The 25,999-nt window shown below is 52.9% G+C and overlaps 1 protein-coding gene and 1 long non-coding RNA gene across 6 annotated transcripts in view; one reads left to right on the top strand and one right to left on the bottom strand.

The window, feature by feature from the left end:
* The window catches only part of LOC101701443 (uncharacterized), a 43,406-nt gene extending 19,979 nt beyond the window's left edge, over positions 1-23,427 (bottom strand). Inside the window, exons 1-4 of one of the 2 annotated variants that reach the window (XR_015441939.1) lie at positions 22,044-23,427; positions 21,210-21,296; positions 13,432-13,524; positions 7,100-7,232 (exon numbers count right to left, since the gene is read on the bottom strand). This is a non-coding gene — a long non-coding RNA (uncharacterized LOC101701443). Of the gene's footprint in view, positions 1-7,036; positions 7,233-13,431; positions 13,525-21,209; positions 21,297-22,043 lie in introns of those variants that run through there. The other variant, XR_205068.4, reaches the window with a different exon arrangement.
* Positions 23,428-23,464: 37 nt separating this feature from the next.
* On the top strand, positions 23,465-25,557 carry Nxt1 (nuclear transport factor 2 like export factor 1). Of its 4 annotated transcripts, none has more exons than XM_004840909.4 (2): positions 23,465-23,618; positions 24,793-25,557. In XM_004840909.4, the coding sequence occupies exon 2, from the start codon at positions 24,854-24,856 to the stop codon at positions 25,274-25,276; it is 423 nt and encodes a 140-aa protein (XP_004840966.1). In that variant the 5' UTR covers positions 23,465-23,618; positions 24,793-24,853; the 3' UTR covers positions 25,277-25,557. The 4 variants fall into 4 exon arrangements, with proteins under 4 accessions (XP_004840966.1, XP_004840967.1, XP_021110787.1 ...); XM_004840910.4 differs by lacking the exon at positions 23,465-23,618 and adding an exon at positions 23,898-23,952; XM_021255128.2 differs by lacking the exon at positions 23,465-23,618 and adding an exon at positions 23,941-24,117.
* Positions 25,558-25,999: the final 442 nt, after the last annotated feature.

Below are 25,999 nucleotides of genomic sequence, written 5' to 3'. Positions count from 1 at the left end.
CTTCCAGGTGGCTATGCAGAGAGGAAAGGAGGAAGTGGCTGCATGTGCCTCTATGTGGGTGCACATGCCTGTTTTGGAGGCAAAGGAAACACATGGGCAAGAGCATCAGGTAACTAGCAAGCATGGGCCAACCCAGACTCACCTGAGACTGTCCTCACATAGTGCTACTGCCTGGAGCCCACAGATGTACAGTTAAGAGGGTCCTTGATTTCTTGTCCTGCCTGAGAGGGAGGCTGTGTGCTGGCCCATGGCCTGGGGCCTGTGATACCAAGAAGGTAGAAACCAAGGCTGTGGCCACTATGTCCAGGGGCCCCATTCCCTGTGGCTCTTCCTTGTGCACCTGTGCCCTCTATGGAGGAAGCTGGGAACTTCTGAGAGGTGACATGGGGACCCTGTCTTCCTGTCCCACATCCCAGGAGGAGCCCAGCTGGGACAAGGAAAAGGCCTGGGGTCCTAGAGGCTGAGCGTCAGCTTCACAACTGCTTTCTTGTGAAGTATCAGACCAAACTCCCATCCACATGAAGACAACAGACTGTGTCTAAGGCTAGAGCACAGATGAGTAAGGGAAACAAAGATTCACTCAAAACAAGGAATGGGGCCAGCAGGAGAGGGGAGAGCTGCCTGGGATCACGCACACCCTGCAGAGGAATTTAGCTTTCAAGCAAAGTGCACAGGAAATTTAATTAAAATAAATCATACATGTAAAAGCTCATTTGAAAGACAAAAAAAAGAAATACATGTATAAAAATATTGCAACTGTAGTCTCAGCAGGCTTCAAGTGGCTTTTTATCCTTTTCTAGTTTTCAGTGACTACTTCATCCTAATGGATGTTCACCACTGCTCAACGTAACAAAAGAAACTTGTCTGTAGGAGGGAAGAAAATACCAGAAATTGATCTTTGCCAAAAAACCTTCTGTAGGCAAATGTTCCAAACAAATTTCAAAGCCTCTTTGTAACTAAATTTATTTCTCTAAGCACATTTAATTCTGCAGTGTGCCAGGGCAAATTTCCAAAATGACTGTTCTTTTTGGTCATCCTCATCATCATTATAGGAAGAACCTCGTAGAGCAGCCAACTCACCTTGCCTCCATAGTCTGTGAGGCACTCTGCACACTTCTTGACTTGGGTTATGCACACTCAGCAGCAGCCTTTTGAAGAAGGTGCCTTTAGCTCCCCCACTTACAACAGACACATGAAGCCCAGAGATGGCTCATCCTCGAGGGTACAAAAGTAGGCGGCCACGGGCCAGACACGGAGGGGACTCCATCGGGATGTGGAGAGGATAGGGCAGGACTTGGAGGGGCCACAGCCAGGACACAGAGGAATATGGGTCGCAGAGAGGACAAGGCCAAGACTCAGAAGGGAAGGGAGGAAAAGAAAGAGCAAAAGTAATTTTAAAGGGACAAATGGGATAAAATAAAATAAAATTTCATAGAGGAAAAAAGGGGGAGCTCAAAATTATCCTCCTTTCTCACCCCTCCCTACCAGGACGTGGCATACCTCAATTCTTCCATTGAAACAATGGTTTTCATGTCAAGAGGACAGCATAGGGCAGCACGGTGCTATGGCTAGTGTGATCCTCAAGGCTCATGGGTTGGAACCTCGATTCCTTGGTGCAGCCCTGGTGGGGCTCAGGCCTGGTGGGGGGAGTTGGGTCAGGGGCAGAGCCCTGCTCCAGTGCCTGGTGACTACCTGGAGAGCAGGTTGTACAAGTGAGTCTTGTTCCCTAGCCTCTGCCTGGCTTCCTCCTGGCCTCATGATCCCCCATGTCCCACATGAGTTGAAGCAGGGCAAGGCCTCGCCAGATCAGCCCTGGTCTTGGACTTCCCAGGCAGCAGAACCATGAGCCAAAATAAATCTCTTCATAAACCACCAGTGCCAGGGAAGTTATAGCGACAGAACAAAGGGAGTGAGTGAGGTAATGCTTGCCTGGGTCAGGTCCCCTAGAGCCACCCCAGAGACACTGGTGAGCACTGATTCCCCAGAAGAGGCCCCCAGAGAGCCAGACAGGCCATTTCAGGGGGTGTCATGGAGCCCCAGCTTCAGCCTGTGGATGAGGAAGGCCACAGAAGGGTCTCAGGATCAGGATGAGAGCCCAGGGCTGGCCTCCCACTGCATGTCCGGCATCCTGGGACTGCAGCAGTGGGAACAGGGACCCACATGCTGCCCTGGCCTGACCCCAGGGCTGCAGGCAGGCAGCTCTGCAACCTCAGGAACAGGATGAGTATCCACACAAGTGGCAGCAGCTGGACAGAATGGTTCAGGGAATCCACAGCACCTGGCTGAGCCCATGCAGCAAGGTCCGCAACTCAGCAGCTGGCTCAGTGCAGACCTTGGCCCTGGGAGTTTTGGTGGATCAGGACAGTGAGCCACTGCTCCCCGAGCTGCACTCCCGGTCAGTAGGAGGCAGACTAAGATGAAGGCAGCCCCAGCCTCAGTCCCTCCCTGAAGCCCAGCCAGGGTGCCAAGGAGGAAAGAGCTCATGCTCCGTCTACCTTCCCAACAGGATCCATCTTCAGTCCTGCTGGGGTCTTTCCTTGGAAAAGCAGCTGGCAAGCAGGAGAGCAGGGGCCTTGGGGTCCAACCTCCCACACAGCAGGTCTCTTGTGACCAAAATAGAGGTGACAACCCTGTGTAGCAGATGGCAACTCATGGGCAGGCAGCCTCTAGCCCACAGGAGGCTGTTACATTTTTGATCCTAGTCCTTGTCCCCTGGGGCTCAGAGAGAACACAGTGTATCAGCTTAGATGCCCTGGGTCACTGGCACCATGGGTCCAAGTCGCTTGCCTCTGGGACCCCAGTAGAGAGCTGCCACCCACTGGTCTCCCTTCCCAGCCTCCCAGCCCCGCTGCCGGCCACTGCATGGCCCAGGCTCCCAGTTACGGTCCCCTCACAGACCCCTTGCCCTGGCTTCACACCCCAAACGTCTTTGGCTAGGACTGAGCCCATCACACACCGGGCATCAAAAGGTCTTCTAGGTCTTTTGTTCTATCCCTCTATCAGCACCTCCTGTCACCCACACAGCCTGGCTGTCTCCAGTTTATAACCAAAGAACAGCAAAGCTCTGCACATGGAAAGGATGGGTGGACATCACAGCCCTAGAGCTGGGCAGGACTGAGCTGCTTTCACCAGTGCTCATAGTGGGAACTGGTTCCACTGTGTGGTAGAAGCAATCAACGTCACCTGGGGATCACACAGGGGCGTGGGGGCTTCCTGCTCCCTCAGGTGCCTCCGTGGGGCACTTGTCCTTGCAGTGACCGGCAGCCCTCGGGCAGTGTTTGGTGGCTCTGCTGTCTCCACATGAGGTATCCTCTGTGACTGCTGTGGCTGGGAAAGTGGCAGGGAGGGTCACACAGGGTCTCGCTGCCTCTCCATGGCTCCCCATAGCCACCTTGTTCACCCAAGGGCAGTGCAGGTTTCCCTGTGCCCAGGAAGGAAAGGAGAAGAGATGGCATGGAGCCCTTGTAACAGCTGCACTCCATGTGTGACAGTCACTGAGTTGCCTGAATACCCAGCACTTGCTACTTTATGAAGAGAAGGGGGTTGTTTGGTTCCCAGTTCTGGAGGCCCAAGGACATAGCTCAGTGTCTGCTCCCCTCTGGTGAAGACCTGGTGTTAAATCACCTTGAGGGCTGGCATCACACAGGCGGATCCTCACAGAAGCTCAATACCAGGGCAGCCCTGGTCTATAACACCAACCTTCGGGTACCTAACCCGGGAGACCCAGCCCAGTCTCCTGAGAAGTACAAGGATTCCCTCCCAAGCGGAGCTACACACACAACCTCATTAGCTCTTAAAAGTCCCATCACCCCTTAACACCATTACATTGGGAATCAAATTCCAGCACGAGCTTAGTGGGGATGAGCCATAGGCAAAGCACACCCCCAGGAAGGAGAGTCTGATCACGGATTATCGGAGCACTTTCGAGGTCTGTTGCACCTCGGAAGACTAGGTTCCCCAAATAAAGCCTTACAAAGATCCTCAAATTGGGTGCTTCTCCACTGTGACCCCAAAGTGGGAGCCCTCATGCCCCTCTTTTCGCCCCTCTTGGAGGGCCCAGCCTCAGCCTTTGTCTCTACAGCAGGGGCTCAGTCCAGTAGCCCAGTCCAGGGCCACCCCACTGTCCATGTTCAGGGCAGACCAGCAAAGCTCGGGGCCCCTGGCTGAGACAGCACCCAGGGACAAGAGCAGCCTGGAACTTCTTCAGATGCCACAGCTCTGAGCCTGACCTGCAGCATTTTTGAAATGACAGCAGAGCGGATGAGGTCAGCCCATCGAGGACTTCAAACAGCACCCTCTGCACTGCAGGAGCCAAGCTCTGTTGAAGTGTTGGTGCAGAGGGAGAAAAGAGAATATTGCACTACATCCGTCTCTGGAGACCCCTTTGAAGTCCTCATTACTTCCTTAAAAAGTTTAGAAACTCAATTGATCTTAGCAAATGTTAAAAGTACTTGATAACAAGGATCAGGATGTTAAGTAAAGAGAAAGGAATTAATCTGCATTCATTAAGAGGATGCCAAAGTGACCTTTAAACTGCATCAAAGTCCTATCCCTGAAGAAAGGGCTCTTGTGGGGGTTACTCCCACCCGAGCTTTCCCCACTGGCCCCTCGCCCACTCCAGCCTCAGGAATGCCCCTGTCCCTTTGTGCCCTCTCCGGCCAAGGTCAGGGGCTCTGTGCAGAGAAAGTCAGCCTCCCACATGCCTGCTACTCAGCCACAAGCACTCTCCTCCTACTGGGCAGCCCGAGACCCCGTGGACTCCACTGGGCAGATGTGCTGGTCGGCTCCATAGCACTGGGACCAAGTACCTTGGAGGTTTACTGTAATCAGAGGGCAATCAATCCTCCCATCTGCCTAGAAAAGGGGACAGTGAGGGCTAAAGAAACAAAGAACAGAGACTTGTGTAATTTCATAATACATGGGGGACTGGGAGGTCAGTGCCTCAGAGTGGGCAAAGACAAAGACACTCCGAGCTGGACACTATTTATTGGGTGCACACAATAATTGGAGGGAGTATCAGGTGACTTAGGGGGTGGTAGTAATCCTTTGTTGATGAGGATCTTATGTTGATGAGGGCAGTAAGGAGAGCATTCTTACAATAGTAGGTGGCACAAGAGAGCAGGCTAAAGAAGAATCTGTCCTTCCCCGAGGTAAAACCTTTCTCTTTTTTTGTATTACCACTCAGTTCTCAAAGAACCAAGATGTCTTCAACTGATGTAATCTTGCCCTTGAGTGTCAACTTGTGACCGGAGGCAAAACCAAGTTATGTTTCCCCATGCCACACCTGCCCCTCGGGCAAGAAGACAGTTATAGTCATACTTTAATTATGAAATGATTTCTCCCCAAAATTATGTAGACTGGCCCTGGACAACTGTGTGGTTCCCAAGGTCACCCCTATGATCTACTCCCCCCACTTGGGCCCCACCTCCTGTTTCTGTCACCTCCCATCTTGGCCATCACGGCATCAACTCACCAAAGGATTAACACCCCTCACCCCAGGGGGAACTTAGTGGCCTCTTGAACTGATCCCCTTCCCAAAGCCCACCTCTGATCACTGGGGATCCTGGGAAATATGTTAGATATAAGACCTAGCAACAAGACTCCTTCTGCCCTCAAGTCCCTGCTGGCCTCTGGACACCTCTGGGACTAGAGCCCCTCTCTGACACGTGCAAAGGGAAGACACCCAGCCTGCACCCTGTACCTGTCCCTCTTGGATGTCACAGACGTATTTCACTGCAGAATCCTACTTCCAGTTCCGTGAGATTCTAGGTCAAGTTTTGCACAAAGAGTGAAATGCGAAGGAGCCTTTCCAAGGCCTCTCCACAGGGAAAGCCCTAGCATTGGCCAGCGTGGACCTCTGTGAGAGATGGACCATGTCCCTGCCTCCCATAAGGTAGTGCCTCAAGCACACAAGCTGAGGCACTTGCTACTTTAAATGCTGGGTCCTGGTGCATCCAGGGAGTGTCACTAGGGGCTCAGAGGAGGTGAGGAGGAGAGGGAAGGGAGCCTGCACTGCAGTGTCCCTCCCCAGAATGTCATTTGGGCTGGGAAGGGAGCGCCAGTGACACAAGACCTCAGTGAATGAGAGGTCACCTAGTTTCCAAGAAGTCCTTGGCAAGAGTCAGCGTGGCTTGCTAACCCCCAGGGCACACCATTGTTCAGCAAGGAAACCAGCTGTCCAGCCCCAGTCGCTATGGAAATGCAAAGGTGTTCGGCAGCCCCCCCCCCTTTCCTGTCTCCTGAGTCCCAGGACAGAAGTGCTTGTCACTGTCCTCTGCTATATCTCTGCCACATTTCTCCTCCGTGGACCTCACTTCCAAAGCACAGAGAGAGGATTGGAAGACTAAGCAAGGCACCTCCAGGCAACAGGTGGGAAGAGTCCCTGCTGGTGCCCTGTCCACGACCATGCACCCATGACAACAGGTCTTCCTGAAGCCTCCAACCCTATAGCCAGGTAGAACAGCACCCACTTGAGCTGACATCCAGCACCCTCTTTACCCACAGTGCCATTTACATTTTGGTTTCTGTTTGAGATGCCTGAATCCAGTGTTGGCTGATCCAATGACAGGGGACCTCAGAGGGGACTTTGCAGAAAAATGAAGAATCCACCAGACCAAGGCAGTCGAAGGAGAAGAGGAGCAGACACCCCTAATAGTGGCAGACGCCACAGGCCCACCTTGTCATGCTGAGCATTTGCTGTTCCTGCAGGAGACAAAAGCTGGTGGCTCAAAAGGATTTCATCCAGGGGCTGAAGAGCTGGCATCCCTCAGAAGGGTGCACAGCTTAAAACTCATGGCCTGTTAGCTTCTGGGATTTCCAGCCACAGTTGACTGCAGGTCACTGGAACCTCAGAAAACACAACTGTGGCTCACGGAGAGAGCCCACCTTTCTTCATCCATGCCCTACTCCATGACTGTGAGCTGTTCCCAGTCTGGGGCTGTGAGGAATGAATCTGCTATGAACGTTTACGTATAACTCCTTTGTGGGCGTGTTTTCATTTTTCTTAGCTAAATTGTTTGGTCCTTGTATGAGTGCATACTAGAGAAATAGATTTAATGCAAGATATACAAATAGCTGAGAATTTACAAGATTGGCTTACAGTGGCTGCCTGCAGTGTCAGGTGTGTAAAAGTGCAAAAGGGCTGTCTCTGTGCTGGAGATCTGAAGGATCCAGTCGAAGGCCTGGAGCTCACTGTAGTGTCTTGTGTGAGTCCGTATCAGGAGGCAGAAGGTCTGCAAAGGAAGGGTGAAGGGTCAGTGCTGAAAGCTGGAGTCTGCAGTGTAAGCCTGGAGACAAGGTCCAAGGTGAAGGTGTAGACTGGAGCTCCTCGAAAGAAACAGAAGTGAGCCTTCCTTCTTTGTTTCCCTTTTATTTCATTCAGGTGACAAGCCTATTGGTTAGTGCCACACCCAGGATGGATCTTCTGTCTTCAGTAAATCCTCTCAGCCACACCCAGAACTAAACTGATCCAATTTAGCTGGGCATTTCTTATTCAAATTGACTCAACAGCTACCTATCACCGATTTAGAGTAGGTATGTGCTCACCTTGCTTAGAAACCACTAAAGGTTTGCCAAGTGGGATCCTCTCCATGCCTGCCATGACTGGTCCCTTTCAACCCAACTGTCTCAGTGGCATGCAGGGTCATTCATTGGGATTTTAATTGGCATCCCTGATAGCCAAGGAAAGTGGGCCCCTCTTCATATGCTGATTGACACTGTGGTCTTTGGAAGTGCTTTCAAAGGCCTCTAAAAATTTTGGGACCTAAGTGCTGTGCCCAGAGGATACCATGGCAATTTCCATGACCCCCTAGTCCCCCCCCCCCCCCCGCCATCCTTGGCCCTGGGTCAGAAGCCTTAGGACTAGCAGACTCAGAGCCCTCAGCCTTGATGCCAAGTGCTTTTTCAACAAGAAAATCCCCAGCCCAGAGGGATTCTCATGGTGGAAAAGGAGGCATTTGGGAGCCAGGGGATGAAATGGAAAAGCTGCAAGTTTGAGTGGCCACTCACCCTGTGTAGTGAAGGGAAGGTGAGGACAGGCCCAGGTGACCTCAGCACCTCTGCTCCCATAGCTGTTGTTCCAGACCTCTGTGGCTTTGACTTCACTGGAGCAGAGAAAGCACCAGAAAGCTCAGAGTGCTGGCCAGGGCTGGGGATGAGGGCTGAGGGCACAGGAGCCCAGTGGCCTGGAGCTCACAGCATCTCCCTGCCAAACTGGGCACAACAGCAGGCAGGAGACTGTGGCCAGAGCACACTGGGCTCTTTCCAGGCACTCCCTGAAGCCTGGCGGGTCTGCACCAAAGTTAGGTTTTCCTCAGGAAAAAGTAGCCCCTGGGTGGGGTCCACATGGCGCTAGGGCTGCATGGCATCCAGCTCCCTGCATGGAGCCCTCTGATAATTCCCAGGGTGAGAGCCCAGTGGTCCCTGCCCAGGCAGGCACTGGGTGTGGTGACTCCAGGTGGTGATGGCACAGAGGGAAGGGTGCTTTGTCCTAGGGATGTGAATCTTGGAAGCAAGGACAGAGCTCAGAACCAAGGTGCTGAGGTCAGCCATTCACTGTCCCATGGGCACTGGTCACCAGGCCCCACCCAGAGCCCAGGTTCCTAGGCCGCAGGCAGGAAGGGGTAGACCCTTGATGTGTAGGAAGGATCCAGATGCTGGGCTGCAGACATCAGTGAGCTCACTTGGCACTAGAGCACCCACCGGTGACAGTGTCCAGAGGCCAGCCAGACTCAGGGAAATGGTGTCTTCCTCCCTGGCAACCAGGTGGCTCTAGAAGCTCATGCTGGGGAGAAGTAACAGTGACAAACTGCAGTGAAAACTACCAACTATGCCTCGAGAGGGACGTGTGTGTCTCAGTGTGATGCAGAACTCAAGGAGGGCGGTGGACACGAAGGGCATGGGCGGGCCACTGGGAGTCACTGGGCTGCTGGGAGTCACAATGCACAGCCAGCCTTGTCCATGAAGCGCACATGTGCACAGTGCTCTCAGGAGACATGCTCATGTGAGCAAACACGCATGTGCAAGTGTCCCCATGACCAGTGCAAACTCTGGGTTTTCAAGGCTGGCTCCTGCTCTCCCCACAACAGCCGCAGGGTTCTTCCAGAGCATCATCTCCAATGCCAACCAGCACCCAGGGCAGCTTGGAGGACATAGGTGTCCTGTTGTATTTTTACTTTGAGAGAAGCTGTGCCAACTATATTTGTCTGGATTAAAACTCTCTTCCAGAACTGGGGATGTTGCTCAGCGGGAAAGTCCTGGCCTGGCACACCTGAGGCACTGGGTTCCACCAGCTCAGAGAAAACAAATCTCCCAGCTCACTGTGCTCACAGCTCTCTGTGCTCACAGAGGTGTGGACACTTTCTCAGACACATCTCCACAGCAAGAGCCCAGTCTTGGTCCCAACTGACTCTCGTGTACCTGATGTAAAATGACACCTAAGTCACATAGAATGCTTAGGCCTTAAACACACACCCTATCTAAGCCACAGCAGCCGGTCTCTATAGAGCACAGAATCTGCAATCATGGCCACCCAAGCTCTGTGAGGAGAGGCGGAGTGAGGCACTGAGTTCTGGCCAGGAGCTGCATCCTGAGACAGTGGGCCAGGGACCCGGGGACCTGGGCCCTGGGCCCAGTGTCCGTACCACACACAGGACTAGGAAGGAGAAACACAGGCCCACTCTTCCAGGCACCTACAAGGGCCCAGTCTGGCTGATACCACTATTGTCATCTTAAAATCCTGAAAATGGAGGGAAAAGGGGGTCTCCATGGCCTGCACCATGACTTTGTACACTTAAACAGAGGTGGTTTTGTCTTTAATCTTTATGCACACAAACAAGCACATATATATGTGCACATACTATAGCATCTCTATATGTGTGTACACACCCATGTGAGCACATACACCTGTGTATACACACCCATAAGCATGCAGGCTTATACACCATATACATCTGCACATACTACAACCACACGTGTGTACACATACCGTAGTGTATAAATAAGTATATGAGTGTATACACATGCACAATGAAGATGAGGAGATGATACTCCAGGGAGGGCTGTGGCCCCCAAAGATGCAGTCCATGTCCAGTAAGTCTGGATGCAGGCCCCGGGGCCCAGCCCAGGACACAACCACAAGTGATCACCCAGCTCCATGCATCTCCCCATGCCAGGTGTCCCTGGAGGGGGCAACATGATGGTCACTTCCATGACATCAGATACTGACAGCATCATAAGCAGGTACAGATGCCCTAGGAGGGTGACGCCCATATCCAGGGGGGCCGGCAGTGGAAGAGAGAGGCCCTGCGTTCTTTGGAGTGCAGGTTGCTAGGGGCCACACACATTCCAGCAGAAGAATGGAAGATGCTTGGATACCTGGGCCCGACACAGGAAGGGCGGGGTGGGCAGGGTGACAAAGGCTCACACATACATGGGATGTGGCCCTGGGTGTTTCCAGAGGCCCCGTCCACCTGGGCTAGAACTGAGATGGCACAGTCGGCAGCTCTGGAAAGGGCCAGGAGGTTTAAGCAGAGATGTGGGTGGCCTGAGGGCTTGGTGGCTGGGGCAAGAGTCCCCACTGTCAGCATCGTCCTCTGGAGCAACATGGCTTCTCTGAGGTCTGGTGCAATGGTTTGCATGGGTTTCTTTGTTTTTCCTTAAGCAAAGTTTACCGAAAAATCCTACAGGAGAACCATGGCGGAGTCTGGGGACAGGAAGGAGGCAGAGGGGCCAAGGCTGCTGTTCTGGGCCTGACTGACCAGAAGATACTGGAGGGATTAATGGAAACAGGCCAACCTCCTCTCCTCCTTCCTATTTCTCCAGTGCCCCCTGGTGCCACTTCTGACCAACGCAGTCTCCCCAGGACCCTCTCTGGGACCATCGTCTCGTTTTCCTCTCCAACAGCTTCATTCAAAGCCATCACTACAGAATCCTAGTGAATCCCATTGCTTTCCACCAGAAACCCTAAAACCGAAAGATTCAGCCTCTTCGTTTCGCCACAGAAATGTCCAGACCTCTAGCTTCATCTCTGGGTAATTGTGAGATTTTGTTGACATCTGCACAAACCTTTACTTGGCAGAAAATCACTAATTTCTGAAGAAACACCAGGCCCCAGGAGAAAAAATCCTTCCTCGTCAACATCCGCACCATCCCCCTGGGCCAACCACCTGCACTGGTTCCCATCCAGGCATCCCGTTCTGTCCGGAGCCAGGCAGGTACACAGTAGGAAGGTGCAGGTGCTTATTTCAGGTGGTGAAGGCCCAGTTGCAGCCTGCTGGGGGCTCCACAATGGGGCCGAAGAACAGCAGAGCTCTTCGTGTACCTGACTTCCTCTCCCTGAGAAATAACCAAAGCGTCACAGAGCTGGGGCTGTATTTCGGAGCTACCCTCCCTCCCAAGTCCCATCTGCAAACAAGGTGGTGGCAGTTGACAGACAATCACACAAGCTGTGGCTCCACCATCCCCTAACAAATCCTGCAGGGTTTTCATTAAAAATATTAACTACTAGCCGGGCATGGTGGCACACACCTGTAATCCCAGTACACTGGAAGTTGAGGCAGGAGGATTGCCATGAGTTCAAGACCAGCCTGAGCTGCATAGTGAGTTCAAGATCAGTCTGAATTACAGATTGAGACCCTGTCTCAAAATAAATAAATTAATCAGTTAATTTTCTAAAAAGTATTCATTATACCCACTCTGGTAATCAGCACTTTCTCTTGAATTCATGAATTTTACACCCCGTGGGTTCCACTTCATATTTTTGCTATATTTTTCAGATCCATCTAACATGGATTCAACTATAAGATCTATGATCCATAAAGAACAACCAAATATATGAATAAAGACAAATAAATAATTCAGACCCCAGCTGTCATTTGTCTTTGCCTCTCCAGTGCCAGCTGGGTTCCATTTTTCTTGTCTTCATTCCTCTGCTAAATAAGCCTTTCCAGCCTGCTCCAGAGAGGTAAATAATGATGAATAATTCAGCCTCCCATTTCATTTGTCCTCCCCTCCTGGAGCCGGAGTCTTCTGCTGCTTCCCACCAATCCCTGGCTGAATAACAGCACGACTAGCAATGCGACTTCCTGAGCCTTGGCCTGGGACTGGCCTGCCACACACCACCCTCCAGCCTCTGATGTGGGGTTGGGGGCCAAGTGTGCCCTCAAGGTGCTCTATGCCCATGAGCCACTCAGTGCTGCTTTCTTTGCAGTCACTTAAGGAAATCTCCAGCTGATGGGCCTGCAGAGAGAGGCTTTGGAGCAGCTCTCGATGGTTAATCACCAAGGCTGCAGAATCTGAGGTGGGAGGCGACAGCGCGTCTGGCCAGGGAGACCTGGAGACCTGGGTGGTCCCACCAGGCTGCTCCCTCTCTTTGACTCCAATGATGCTTCCTCCCAGCTTGCAGAGGCTGCAGGCCTCGGTTCTTGGAGTGTGGAAAAGATCCTGACCACTGCTCTTTTCTGGAACTGCAGCTGTAGCCCTCTACCCTCAATCTCAAAATATCCCGGATTGCTCCTTCTGGTCATCCTCCACTAGCCACCCACAGGTTTGCCCCAAGCATCCCCAGTAACTGTGTGGGCTGTGGCTCACAGGCACCCTTCACACTTCCTGAGCTAAATGTAGCCCTGAAAACTGCTCTATTTCTCCAGGTTGCTTGTCCTCCATTCTGCCTCCTGCAGGAGTATAGTGAGTTCTAACATTTGACAGACATGAAGAGACTGGGAAGAGCAAACAGCTCACCCACTGGCTGATGTGAACAACACAAAGATCCTAGAACAACTTGTGCTCTGAGTATGGGGCTGCCTGCAGTAAGACCTCCTCTAACTCAGACCTCTTGCTGTACCAAGGGACCGAAACGAAGCCAACCAGGCCAGCCGTTCCCATGGCTTTGCCTTCTGCGTGCAATCACAGGCTCCTGCACTTGCCATCCTGCACGGAGTCCCACACAGCTCCCCACACTGCATTCGTGCTCCCCAGTTAGTCCTCTGTCTACAGAAGCTTCCCCACTCCTTCTAAAGCCACCCCTACCTACCCCCCACCCCTCACCCCCGCCTTGGAACTTACAGATTTGTATAACCCTGAGTTCCACACTCCTGGGCAGCTGCGCTCAAGAGAGCCCAAACACTGGCTCAGATTCATCTCACGCTGTTCTCAGAGCCCCATGTCCACTTTCCCCCCATGAAGACAGGGTCTGTGCAAGATAGAGCTGCACAACTGTGTAACCATCACAGCCAGGTTTCGTGAAGGGGTGAGGGTGTCCCACTGAGCCCAGCTCCGCCCAGTTCCATGTTCCAAGGAGTCCCAGGCCCCACTAAGGTGAGGCAGAGGTGTGTGTGTGTGTGTGTGTATGTGTGTGTGTGTATGTACATGCGCTCTGGGGGAGGACGTAAGCCCAAAGGATGGAAACAGGGTAGACTCATGGTTCTCACTCACCTAAGGGATCTGGCTTCACAGGGTAGAGATGGTAGCTGTCAGCAGCCGGCTAGGGTGTAGGTCCTCTTTCCAGTAAGGTTTCTGTCCTCCACCCTGAGCAGAAGCACAGGCTGTCTTTAATTTCATTTAGAATTCAAGCCAAAATTCTAGCTCATGGTCCACTTATCAGAGTATAGAAAGGTTTCTAAGGGGCATCAGATGCCCCTGTTCCTACACTTGCTTCTCTTCCAGCCCAGGTCCCAACACAAACACTGGCTCCCTCTAAATTCTAAGTAACGAGTGTGATTCAATGCTGGATATATCAACCTCATACAACTTCAAGGCCTCTGTGACAAGGACAGCTGGCTTATGAGACAGTCAGCCAACTTCTCAAGCTGAGGCACAGCTAGCTCTCCTCAAGGTGTCCCTGTGGCCCCCAGAGGATGGGACTCCTCGCTGTTCTGAGCCCTCCAGGAGCCTTCGGCTGGAAACAGGGAGAAGAGGGAAATGCTGTCTCGAGGACAGTGCCCAGGGGCCTCTGTGACTGCCCACAGTCGGTGGGTGCCAGCTGACAAGTGCTGACCATCCAGGGGACAAAAGCCAGCACCCAGAGCCTGTCCACTCCTCATGCCAGCCCCTCTGAATGCTCTTCCACCACCGCCTCCAAACCACGCCTGGGACGGAGTTCTGCACACCAGCTGTTTGCTCAAAATGCCAACCAAGCAGTGTTCCGAGGCAGTCTCCAGAGATGGCAAATAGCACCAAGCAGTGCAAGCTCTGCTCTTTGGAAAGGCAAAGAGGCAAACTCAAAAGGCTGGCAAAGCCTCCTCTGAGAGAAAGGATGAACAGAAAGCCCCATTCCATTCGACTCAGCTGTTTCCCTTCTAGGAATCTTCCCAAAAGAGTTAAAAGTCATCATATCACAGTAATCTATGCACACCCATGTTTATAGCAGAACAGTTTGTAATAGCTAAATCTTGGAAACGGCTCATAGGCCCATAAACAGATGAATGAATAAAGAAAATGTGTTTATATACAGCAGAGTACTACTGTGCCATAAAGAAGGATAAACTTGAGTTATTTGTATGTAAATGGATGCATCTCAAGACCATAATCTTAAGTAAAATAAATCAGATACACAAGTTTAAATACCGCATTTTTTCTCTTGTGTGAGAAACCCAAAGGGTAAGTAAGGAACAAAACGGAGGATAGATATTGAAAAGTAGGAAGAATTTGTTCAAATGGGAAAGAGAACAAGGCAGGAGGAGGGGAAAGGGATTTAAAAAGAGAGAGAATTGAAGGGGGAAAATGGAAACAGGGCTTTTCTAATTGGGGAGGGGAAGAAGGATTGAAGAGAAGGAAGAACTGGAAAAAAAGAATTAAGGTATGTTATGTACAGCTACTACAAATTTGCCATGATGAATGTGATCATTATGTATGGCAAACACGTACTAATAAAAATGTTTTTTAAAAAATAAAGATGTAATTTTTTTTAAAGACAAAAAAAATCCTTGGATATCTGGGTTCTAAAGCCAAGTCCTAAAAGGAACAAGTGCCTCTTTGCAAAGGCAAGAGCACTCTCATGTGGCCAGTACTCTGAACAGCAACTCGGAATGGACCAGCAGGCCCGATCCGAACAGCTTCAAAATGGGAAACCCACAACCAGCAGTGAAGCTGGTGCTGCCACAGGGTGTAAAATAAATCTTCCTTTTATCAAATAAGCCGGGAGCACCTGTGCCTGGGAGTTTCCCTCTCTGGTCCAGAGCAGCGGTCTTCTGAGTGGGTTCCTGGACCTGTCAGGCAGGTGTGTACCCGCCGCTTCAGGGACTCTGAGGCCCGAGGTAACCCAAACCACATCTGTACCAGTACTGCATCAGGTACCTCGTGCGGAGGATCTGGTGGGCTCGAATCTGAGAACTGCTCTGCTCCAGCTGCAGGCTCACCTGGCAGGCACCTTTGCCAAGGGCAGATGGGAGCTGGTTCTAAACACAGAGCTTTGCACCCAGGCAGCACCTCTGAGCATGCCCCACACCATCTCAGCTCCCCAGGACTGAGCCCAGCTGCCAGGTGACGGTGCCAGCTCCTTCCTGCCTGTCTGAAGTTCCCACCTCCAACATTGGTCCTCCTTCCCATGGGAATCTCTCCCATGATTGCAGTGGAGCTGCACTGGGCACCCTGCCTAAGCCTCTGAGCAAGGAGCCCCAACTCTCCCCAGCTAACACCCCTGTGGGGTCTCTGGCAGGCTGAAGTTCCTGGTCCCTTGAAGAGTCGGCACCTTGGCTATCAAGTCTCTATCTCGGGACTATCGTGCTAGGCCCTGTGCACATCCCTGAGACAGCACGTTGCAGCGAGGTTTAGAAGAGCCAGTTCCCAGACAGGACAGGACAGAAGACAGGAGGCTTGGGGCTGCCTGGCCCAGCCCAGAGCTGCACCCACTGCTCAGACCTCACCCATCTACCCATGTGCAGCCTCAGGGAGTGGGCACACAGGAGGGTGAGACAGTTCTCACAAGCCCTTGCAGGCCCAGTTGGTTCAAGGTCCTACGTTCTCTCTGCTCCACACATGGATTGCTCCAAGGCCTCCAGAAAGACAACCGGGCCAAGCCCCAGGCCACAGGCAGCTGTAGGGTGTGAGTGACTCAATGAGGCCACAAACAGCACACAGAGACAGACACCCAGGAGCCTGAGAAGTTGACCCACCAAGCTGGCCTTGGAGGCTGCCAGAACTGGAGGAAGGACCTGGGAGCAGGGACCACACAGCAGAGCACTGAGGGAAGCACTTTGTCTTTCCTCTGTTTAATGATTTATTGAGATGAGGGTCATGTAATACAAAATGAGCTGTTTCAAAGTGAATTCAGTGGCTATTACAGTTTATATCTACATGTCCCCCCAAAGCCTCATGCATTCAAAGATGGGGTGCACGAAGGTGACTGGATCGTGGGAGCTGCCACTGACTTGTTAGGAGGTGTTGTCTGATTGGAAGAGGCAGTCACTCCTGTGTGAGATGGAAAGGTGCATCTCTCTCCCCAGCTCCTCCCTTCTCTCTCTGCTTCCTGGCCGCCATGCCTGAGCCACTGTCCTCCACCAGGCCCCTCTGCCGTGCCTTCCAGCCTTTGAACCAGCCAACTATGGACTGAAACGTCTCCTTCCTTAACTTGTGGGTGTCAGGTATTGTGTCCCAGTGACGATAAAGTAACTAACACAGTGGCATGTAGTGTCTTCACAGTGCTGTCCCACCTCTGTCTAGCTCCAAAGCACCTCCATCCTCTAAGCACAGCTGCTCTTCTGCTTGCCCTTTCCCCCTCCCCTGGAGGACACCCGTCACACCCATCTATGGGTCACTGACCCCAGTGCTTCCTATACATGCACTCATATGCCAGGTGGCCTTTGTGTCTCTCTGGGTTCTTTCACTTCGCCTGCTTCCAAGGGTCATCCACATTGCAGCATGGGTCAGGACCTCATTTACTCATGCATTCGTTCATTCTTTATGGCTGAATTAAACTCCATTGAATGGAAAAACCACACTGTTTATCCATTCACCATGATGGACATCTGGACCATCTCCAACTCTGGGCCACAGTGAACATTCATGTACAAGCACTCGCTGAGACACACACCCATCAGGAGGACAGCAGGTCACTGGTGACTGTCTCACAGTGGGATTGTAGGCCATTTTCCACAATGGATGCATCACCTTCCCTTCCCCATCCCCTCACCAACACTTATTTCCCACCATTCGACCCTTGCCAGCCCAGGTGTGTGTAACAGCTCACTGGGCTTTGATTCACACGTGCAGCTCCCTCACATGTACATCTGTCCTGAGCTCACCCCAGGGCCACTCCCTGAGGGCCAAGACGCCACGACATCTCACTTTCCCTCCATCGTCCCAGCACCGAGCACCTGGCTAACAGGTCACACAGTCCCTCCCCACCGAGTCCTGTGTTTGGCCAGTGTGGCCGGGTGTCAGATGAAAGGGCCATCTCAAAGACCATGTTCAGTGTGACCTTGGGGCTGCCTCTGCAGGACACTAAGGTGCTGGGCCATCCCAGGCCCACCTGCCAGCTGCTTAGAGTTCCTCCTGTGACCCACCAGTGCCAAGCAGACCTGGGGTTTCCCATGTCACTGGGCTCCAGCTATCTTCGGATGCTGAAGGAAAGTGTGTCCACCCCTCCTGCCAGATGAGCCAGAAGTCCCCAGGCAACGATGCCCTCAGGAGTGGGGTGTGGGCGCCCAGTGGCCCACTTCCCCCCCTTCAGCCCATGTCCTAGGCTGTTCTCTGCTGAGTTCCATAGCCTGACTGGGCTTCCGGCACCCACAGCAGTGGCTGCCCGAAGAATCTGACCTTTCCATCTCCATTCCCTACTCTCCTAGACAGCCAAACCAATGATGAGTGGAATCTTTGCTCCAGGTCTGCTTCCGGGAGAATCCAAACTAAGACATTCACCAGGTGTCTCAGACACAAAAACTCAGGAACCTACTTAGGAGTAGGGAAGCGAGACCGTCCTGGAGAGCAAGGTCAGCAGGACACCAACAAGGCAAACATTGGCATCGTCAGACAAAGGAGGCTCCTAGCCACAAGACAATGGTGTGACATTTGATACCAGGAGACACACACATGAAGAGGGGAAGGAGAGTGCTGTGGGCAACTGGACTTGGCAGGAGCATCCAGTTCCCGCACCCATGCTTCCCTTCCTGGGAAATGGGTCCTTCCGGCCCTGCCCACTTGATGCCCTGGCCTGGTTTATGTCCTTTATGTCCCTGACCTGTGCTCATGTAGAGCTGCAGCCTGGCTCTGTAATGTCCCCAAGGCCCATGTTCAGAAGGCTTGGTCTCCAGCCCATGGTACTTCAGGGAGTCGAAGACCCTTTGGGAGCGGGGTCCTTGAGGGAACACTGAGACGCTGGCTCCTCCTCACTCCCCTTGCTTCCTGGCCACCATGAGGGTGAGCAGCCTCCCCTGCCACACATTCCTGCTGAGGCACTGGGTGGCAACAGGCCCAACCACAACAGTGCTGAACAGTCCTGGTCTAAAACCACAGCCAAAATCAACCATTTCTCCTCCCAAATTGATAACCCACAGTAGGGACTTGGGGGGCAGCCGCAGGACAGCAGTGAGTTCCATGTTGTGGCAGACCCCCAGAAGTCCTGAGGGACCATTTACCAGCAAGTGGCAAACCCAGTTCACAGGGACATATGTTAGGAATGGGGCATCATTGGCACCAAGCTTCTCCTGCAGCCTTGGGGACCACAGCAGGGGAGCTGTGGCTGTCACTGGGGAAAATGTGCCTGTGAAACTCAACAACTCTCTGGGCTGTGCTCTTCAGGCCATAACAGTGTGGGCCACCCAGCTGGTCCACTTCCAAGGCAGCTCAGTCATACAGCAGGGCACCAGGCAGTAGCACTTCCTCAAAGCTCAGCTCCAGGCACAGGCCTACTGAGAGCAGGACTGAGGCTACATCTCCCATCATGGCCAGCTGCAGCTACCATCCAGTGCCATTTCCTCTATACTCGCCTCTCACACAGGCCTACCTGGCCCATGGGAGGACCCAACATGGCCTCCTCATTGGGTGAGATTTTGGAGGAGGGTGTGAGACTGGAAAGGTTTTGTTATCCGTTTTGGTAAATCTGATCTACCACAATAAGGAAAAAGAAACCACTGGGAATTAAGGCAGTCACACTCCATGTGTGTGCATGCGTATGAGTGTGCATGTGTGTGTGTGAGAGCATGCACATTCCCATATGTGGGGATATTTGTGTGAGCATGTGGTATGCATGTGCCTGAGTGTAAGTGGTATGCACGTGTGCACATGTGTGTATGTGGATGCATGTATGAGCTGTGTACAGCTATGAGAGCATGCATGTTCCTTTGTGTGCGCCAAGTGGTGTGTGTGGGTGCACATGTGTATGACAGCATGCGTGTTCCCTGTGTGGGCATGCACGAATGTGCATGAGTGAGTGGTATATATGCATGAGTGCCCATGTGCTGGGATCTGCTCACAGTTCCATCAGTCCACCCACCCCAGCCCCTGAAGCACCTGTTGCCCAGTTCTTGCTCCCACACCCCTGGAGCTGCCTTGCCAATGCCTGCTGTTGGCTCTACAAGCACCCACAGTCTTCCCATAAACACCTTTCAGCTTAAATCGGTCAGAATTGTTTTGTTACTTGGAAATATTGATAAATATCCACATTCCTTTCTGACCCCATACAAAGGCTCTGCAGCTGTATCTGACCCACCCACAACTCTGGAAGGCTGGTGGCTGAGCTGGCAAGAGACCACCTGAGCCCCATCAGCAGCAATTCCTAGATTCTCTGACAAGGGTGCTGTCGCAGACTGGACAAACGCTCCAAATGGTGCCTTGTCCCTGCGCCACCACCTGACATTGAGAGCCCACACCCCACTTCCCACTGCAGTAAGCCAGGAGACAAGGCAGAGCTCGGATTTCACAACACACTATCTAGCCCCTGGGTGTGCTTCTTCCATGGCCCCTGGGGGTCTTCCCAAAAGTGGAGCCACAACTGAGCTCAGAGGAATGCTGCCCGGGCTTACCCTGGCCTACAGTCACTCACATGGTCCTACTAAAGCAGAGACAGAGCAAGAGGCGGGCTCCACACCTGTACACCAGAGGCACAACTGCTCAGCTGGTCCCGCAGATTGACTGGCTCCAAGACACGCAGCTGCAAACAAACGCCATCTCGATCCTGCCCTGGAGAACCACACAACTTGGGGGAGAGGCTCAGCTTAGTGTTTACACACTTAAAGATCCTTAAGTCAGGCATCTTTGGAGCTGCCAGGGACTTGGGTGGAGCTTGTTACCAGATGCGCTTTCCTCCCCAATGGCCTTGCTGCAAACTGCACCAGTCGGCCACAGCTGCTTAAGCCAGGCTCATCTTCAGAAGGTGCCCTGTGATTTGATGACAAATCCTACCAATTTGTCAGTTCACTCATCCCAAGTTTAAAAGCCAGTTGTTAGAAGGATTGCTGCCAAATGAGGAGGCTGCTGTTGTTCAAAATGTCAAGCTCAATTCTGCCTTCGTAACTTTCCCCAGTGCTCCTGAGCTCAGCCCTTCCTGTGAGCTGTTTCCTCCATCCTCATCAGCCCTAGGAAACAGATACTATCACTGCCCCCTCTACAGAGGAGGCAGAAGTTCAGTTCACTGGCCAGTCGCCTTGCAAATGCTCCAGCTACACTAGCTGAGCTGCAGGTAACCAAGGTTATGTCCATCTTGCGACACTGGCTCTTGAGACTATGAGGGCTGACTTGGTTCCCAAGAGTTACCAAGGGCTTGACCTTGTCTCACCTTTCCTGTCTGCCTCCTCATTGTGGGGGGCCCCTGTGGGTGGCAAGTAGCTGCAGCAGTACCATCCACACATCCCAGGTCCAGAAAGGAGAGAGAAAAGGCTCCTTTCCTGGAATCTCCTAGCAAGCACCTTCTCCAGGCTGAGTGTTCCTAACTGGACTTCCCACAGCCCCCAGCTGGGCTCAGGGACCACCTTGCCAGTAGTTGGTCCCTTATAGCCACGGGTACCTCATCCCATCCTGTAGTGGGCCTCACCAGGTGCTGAAACTGTGTATAAGGTCACCACTCAGTAGAGAGGGGCAGAGAGCCCTGGTAAGGACCAGTTGGAGCAGAGCACACACAACTTCTCCCAGTCATCTTTCTTGCTTTGGATCTTGTTTCTGCTGTTTTAATTAGTGCCCTGGCAAAACAGTAGCCTAGCACAGGAGGGGTGATGACAGGTGGCATTGCAGACAGTATGTTGCCCACCACTCTGTAAGCAAGAGCGAACTCAGATACTCACCAAGTTGGGCTCATCCATGTTCTCTGGACTGTTGGGGCCCCAGTTCAGAAGCAGCTGTTGCTCTTAGGTCCTGCCAGGAAATTCACCCTATTGCAGAATTCCAAGAGACAGGAGAGACCAATGGGAATCAGGAGGATTTATTTAAGGTGAACACTGGCTTAACAGAGTCCTGTCCAAAGGAAGAGCATTGAATCAAAGAAAAATTCGTTTTTAAACATGGGGTAGGGGTGCATGGGTTTGGTCTTTCTGGTGACATAGCAAGTGAGTTTGCCAGACAGTTTAGTAATTTAGCCTTTTAAGAAGACAACATCTTAGGAATCATATGAGGACGGTGTCATAAACTTTGTTTATAGAATATAGCTGTCAATTTTATCTGTACCTTTTGAGAGCATACAGCTCCTCAGGGGTATAAAACTTCATTTACAGAAATGTAACTATTTACCTTGTCAGTATGGAGGGGCGGGGTCAGCCTTAAAGGCAGGTGGATTCCTGAGTAACCAGCATGTTACAAGACTCTGTTAGCAACCTTTAAGTCCTGCTTCAACCCAACACCTCTCCAAACCCAAGACTCAAACTCAGAGGAAGTAGAAACCAGGGTTGCTTCTAAGAAAGAGGGTGGCTGTTGGGAGGGCTCTTCTTTGCTGGAATGGGAAGAGAACAGGCCTCTGTGTGCAAGCAGCATTTACTGCTGCTACTGGCCTGGCACATCTCAGATGCTGGAGACAGAACCCTGAAGGTTCCTGTCCTCCTATCCCAGCCCTGGCTCGGGCCTCGCAGGGTAGAGGCTTGTGTTCTCACAAGTCTTGAGTGCTGGATAAAGTTCCCCCAACCTACACTTCTAGGCTTGAAAGGCCTCTGTAACTCCAGGCTGGCTGTTTAATTTCTGTCTCTTCACTTCTTCATCCATAAAATCAGGAATAGCGATCCGTCCCAGAGTTCTCAGGAATGAAGAGGGGATAGGACACCAGAAGGAAGGGGAGCAGCTCTACACCAGCCTACCAGGCCTGGAAGTGGGTCGGCTCCGGTTCCATGTCCATCCCTGGGCAGCGTATAGATGCTGTAAAGTGAACTCTCAGCACTATCCGGGGCGATTATACATACAGTAAAGACATTCTGGTGACTACTACTGCCAAGACGCCCATCCCCGCCTCGAGCTCTGTTTTTTTTTTTTGGTACCCCGGATTGAACTTGGGTCCTTGTGCTTGCGCAGCAGGCGGCGAAACCACTGAGCTAAATCCCCGGCCCACCGAGCTCTGTGTCTTAACACAGGCTGTCGCCTTCCTGCCAGAACCAGGTGGGCTATACTGAATAGCCCTTCCCCCTCGTCCCCAAAACGTCCCAACCACCGAGGTCTAAGGCGGGTAGGGGGTGGGAGCCCCGGGACGCCCAGAGGGGACAGGTTAAACTGTTCGGCTTCGACCTGCAGATGAAGCTGGGGATTTTGTAAACAGGCTTTTGTTTTGTTTTTCATGTACACTTTACATTTTCCAGGTCCCAGCAGTGAATGGTTCTGTCTGTGGAGCCTGCTGTTCTTTTTTGGCACCGTGTATCGAACTCGGGACCTTGCGCTTGAGAGGCAGGCGACGGAACCACCGAGCTAAATCTCCGGCCCTGCTGCTCTTAACACTCAGTGAAATGCAGCTTTGGTTCCAGATGTGCCCTAGCGCGGCTGACAGTAGAAGAACCGCAACCGCCAGGCGGTGTAGCTGGGCTCGGGGCAGCGGCCCCCAGCCTATCTCTCCTAGGACCGCCTGGTCCACCGCCCGACGCCCTCAGGACGTCAGCTCCACGTGGCTTACGCCGTGAAGGTGAGCGCAGAGGGTATGGCTCGGTGGAGACCCCGGAAACCTCAACAGAACGCCTGGGCCCAGGAGAGCCGAGGGCGCGGAGGGCACGGAGAGTGTAAAGGACTTAGCTGGCGGCCGCTACCCGTTCCACAGTCCTACCACACAGCTGCTCGAGACCCAGACTGAGAGCAGAACCACTCCCACTTCCGGGGATGGGATCTGATCCCGGGCCTAATCCAATCAGAAATCCCACCTAATCGACTCAACCAATAAAAACTCGACTTCGGATTTGCCGGGGTCTTCTGGGAAGATGCGTCCTCTGGAAGGCGCCTCTCTAGAAGGCGCCTCTCTAGAAGCCACAGCCCTACGACGCGCCCTCCCACTGGCTGAGCTGGCTGTCCATCACGAAGGGGCGGGACTAGGAGGGGCGGGTCGCGCGCGGGAACCGCGGAGCGTGCGGGCGCGTTCTCCGCCCCAAACCGGCGAGCCGGGCGGAGCCTCTGGAGGAAACGGCGGGGAAGAGGCGGCCGGTCGGCACCCGACCGAAGCAAGAGGCGGAGAAGAGCGGCGCCTGGCAGGCGATCTTCGGGGCGGCCTCGCGAGACAGGCAGGCGCGACACAGGTAGGGGCAGTGGAGTCGAGGAGGCCGGTCTCCCACGCGTGGCGCCAGCTTCCGAGCGAGGCGCTTCCCGCCCCCCAGGGGGAGGTGCATTCAGTGCGGCGACCCGCTATGCCAAGGGCAGGAGGGGTCTGTTGCCTGGCCTCTTGCTTTGTTTCAGTCCCACCCGCGTCTCCTTGACGGAGCTGGACCGCGTCCCCGCCCTGAGCGAGTCGTGCGGGGGACGGGGGCGGGGTGCTCAGTAGGGGGCGTGGTCGGGATGCTGGGGCGGGGCTGCACGGTGGGGGGGCGGGACCGGGGAGACCCTGGCTGAGAAGGGGACCGGGATTGGTAACAGGTACCAGGACCGGACAGGGAGGGGGCGTGGCGGGACGAGCGCCGGGGAGCTGTGTTCTTGCGGTCTTAATTCTGGAAGTACAGGGGCGCGGAAGCAGATGAAAAACGTCATAGTCTTGGCAGAATTTTCCCGACTTGCTCTCTGGCAGCGCTGAGGGAGGCATGTGTGAGTTTCCCCTCTCAGGCGGCAGCACGGCCCTTGTCCCAGTGTGGTGCCAGCAGTGTAGAGCACCTAGCAAATAACAGTTCAGAGCTGGAGAGCAGGGACCGACGTCTTAGCTTGGCTCTTGATTGCTCGTTTCTAGGACCTGCTCCCTCACATCCTTTTGCCTTAAGAGTTCCCCGCTCTTATGCCAGGTGCACATCTGTAATCCCAGCCGTTGGGAGGGTGAGGCAGGAGGATCTCGGGAGTTCAAGGGCAGTCTGCACTACATAGTGAGACCCCCGTCTGAAACGGAAAAAATGGGAAATCCAGCCTGGGTTACATGGTGAGTTTAAGGTCGGCCTGAGCAACACTCGCTCTCAAAAACAACAAGCTGATTTCCCCAGCCCTCAGTGAGCAAACTGAGACTTTCTAATATTAAGGCTACAGTCTGAATGGAGGGCGCTTTGAAATGAAAACGTTACTCAAATATTTTAACCATGAAAAAAGAACATAACAGTTTCACCCATTATGGAAAGCCCAGATGTCAATATTTCTTGGTGCTTTGGGTTTTGATTTTTTGTTTTTTTAAGGAAATGGGGTGTTGCAGCTGCACAGCCATTTGCCACAGTAAGATGCACTGTCAGGGCAGGTGGAATGTTAGTGTTCACACAAGTTACCGCCCTTTCTGCTCCACAGACCCTGGCTCCCCAGGTCAGAGACGACGCCCCAAGAGAGGTCTCCTTCCTCACACCCCGAAATGGCATCTGTGGACTTCAAGACCTACGTGGACCAGGCCTGCAGAGCAGCTGAGGAGTTTGTCAACGTCTACTACACCACCATGGATAAGCGCCGGCGCCTGCTGTCCCGCCTCTACATGGGCACGGCCACCTTGGTGTGGAATGGAAACGCTGTTTCCGGACAGGAGTCTTTGAGTGAGTTCTTTGAAATGCTGCCCTCCAGTGAGTTCCAGATCAATGTGGTTGACTGCCAGCCCGTCCATGATGAGGCCACCCCGAGCCAGACCACGGTCCTTGTTGTCATCTGTGGGTCAGTGAAGTTTGAGGGCAACAAACAGCGGGACTTCAACCAGAATTTCATCCTCACTGCCCAGGCCTCTCCCAACAACACGGTGTGGAAAATCGCAAGTGACTGTTTCCGGTTCCAAGACTGGGCTAGCTAGTGGGGTGAGAAAGGCCTGTGCTGCAGGCCCAGCTCTGTGGAGAGCCCTGTCTCAGCTCTAGGGACGTGGGGACACTGTTTTCTGTTGTTGCCACGATGCCACAGATCACACTGTGCTGAGGCCGAACTCCCTACGTTTGTTTTCATCCCAGGCACCCCTTTCCTGAGTATACTCTTGTTTATTATAGTTGCCTTTTAAAAGTAGTAAAAGTTTTCTATTTTTCTATTTGCCTAGTAGAGATCTGATTCTGGAAATTTGGAAAATAAAAAGTCAATTAACAAGTTGCTTCTCTCCCTGTGCTTGAAGTGCTCTACTAGATCTTGAGCCGGAGGAGGGTTAAAGGGCGGAGGCACCTGCAGGGGCATGGGTCCTTACCCCCCAGCACTGTGTGCACTCCGGTAACCTGGAGCTGGGGATCACAGCCCGCTGCACACTAGAACCCTGTGCAGCACCCCAGCCTGGTACACCAGAGTCCTAGGGCAGGGTTGGCTGTCTTGATCCATGGATCACTTTCCTTTACCTGGGAATCATTGAGCAGGTGGCTGGGCACCCCCTTTGCATCTGAACTCAGAGTTGAATGATGAGAGCAGATGAACTACAGAGTTAGCTAGTAATTGCTTTTACAAGAGCAGATGCCTTAAACTGAGAAAGAGACTGCTGCTTCAGGGAGCTCCCAGGCCAACCCTGATTGCATAAAATCCTGGAGAAGTGCCTGTCACACCT

The sequence above is a fragment of the Heterocephalus glaber genome, unplaced genomic scaffold, assembly GCF_053883595.1.
Source record: "Heterocephalus glaber isolate CG9 unplaced genomic scaffold, H.glaber_assembly_v1.0 deba00001532, whole genome shotgun sequence".
Classification (NCBI taxonomy): domain Eukaryota; kingdom Metazoa; phylum Chordata; class Mammalia; order Rodentia; family Bathyergidae; genus Heterocephalus; species Heterocephalus glaber.
The sequence above is the reverse complement of the archived record's forward strand: the minus strand, read 5'-3'. Positions and strand labels throughout refer to the sequence as shown.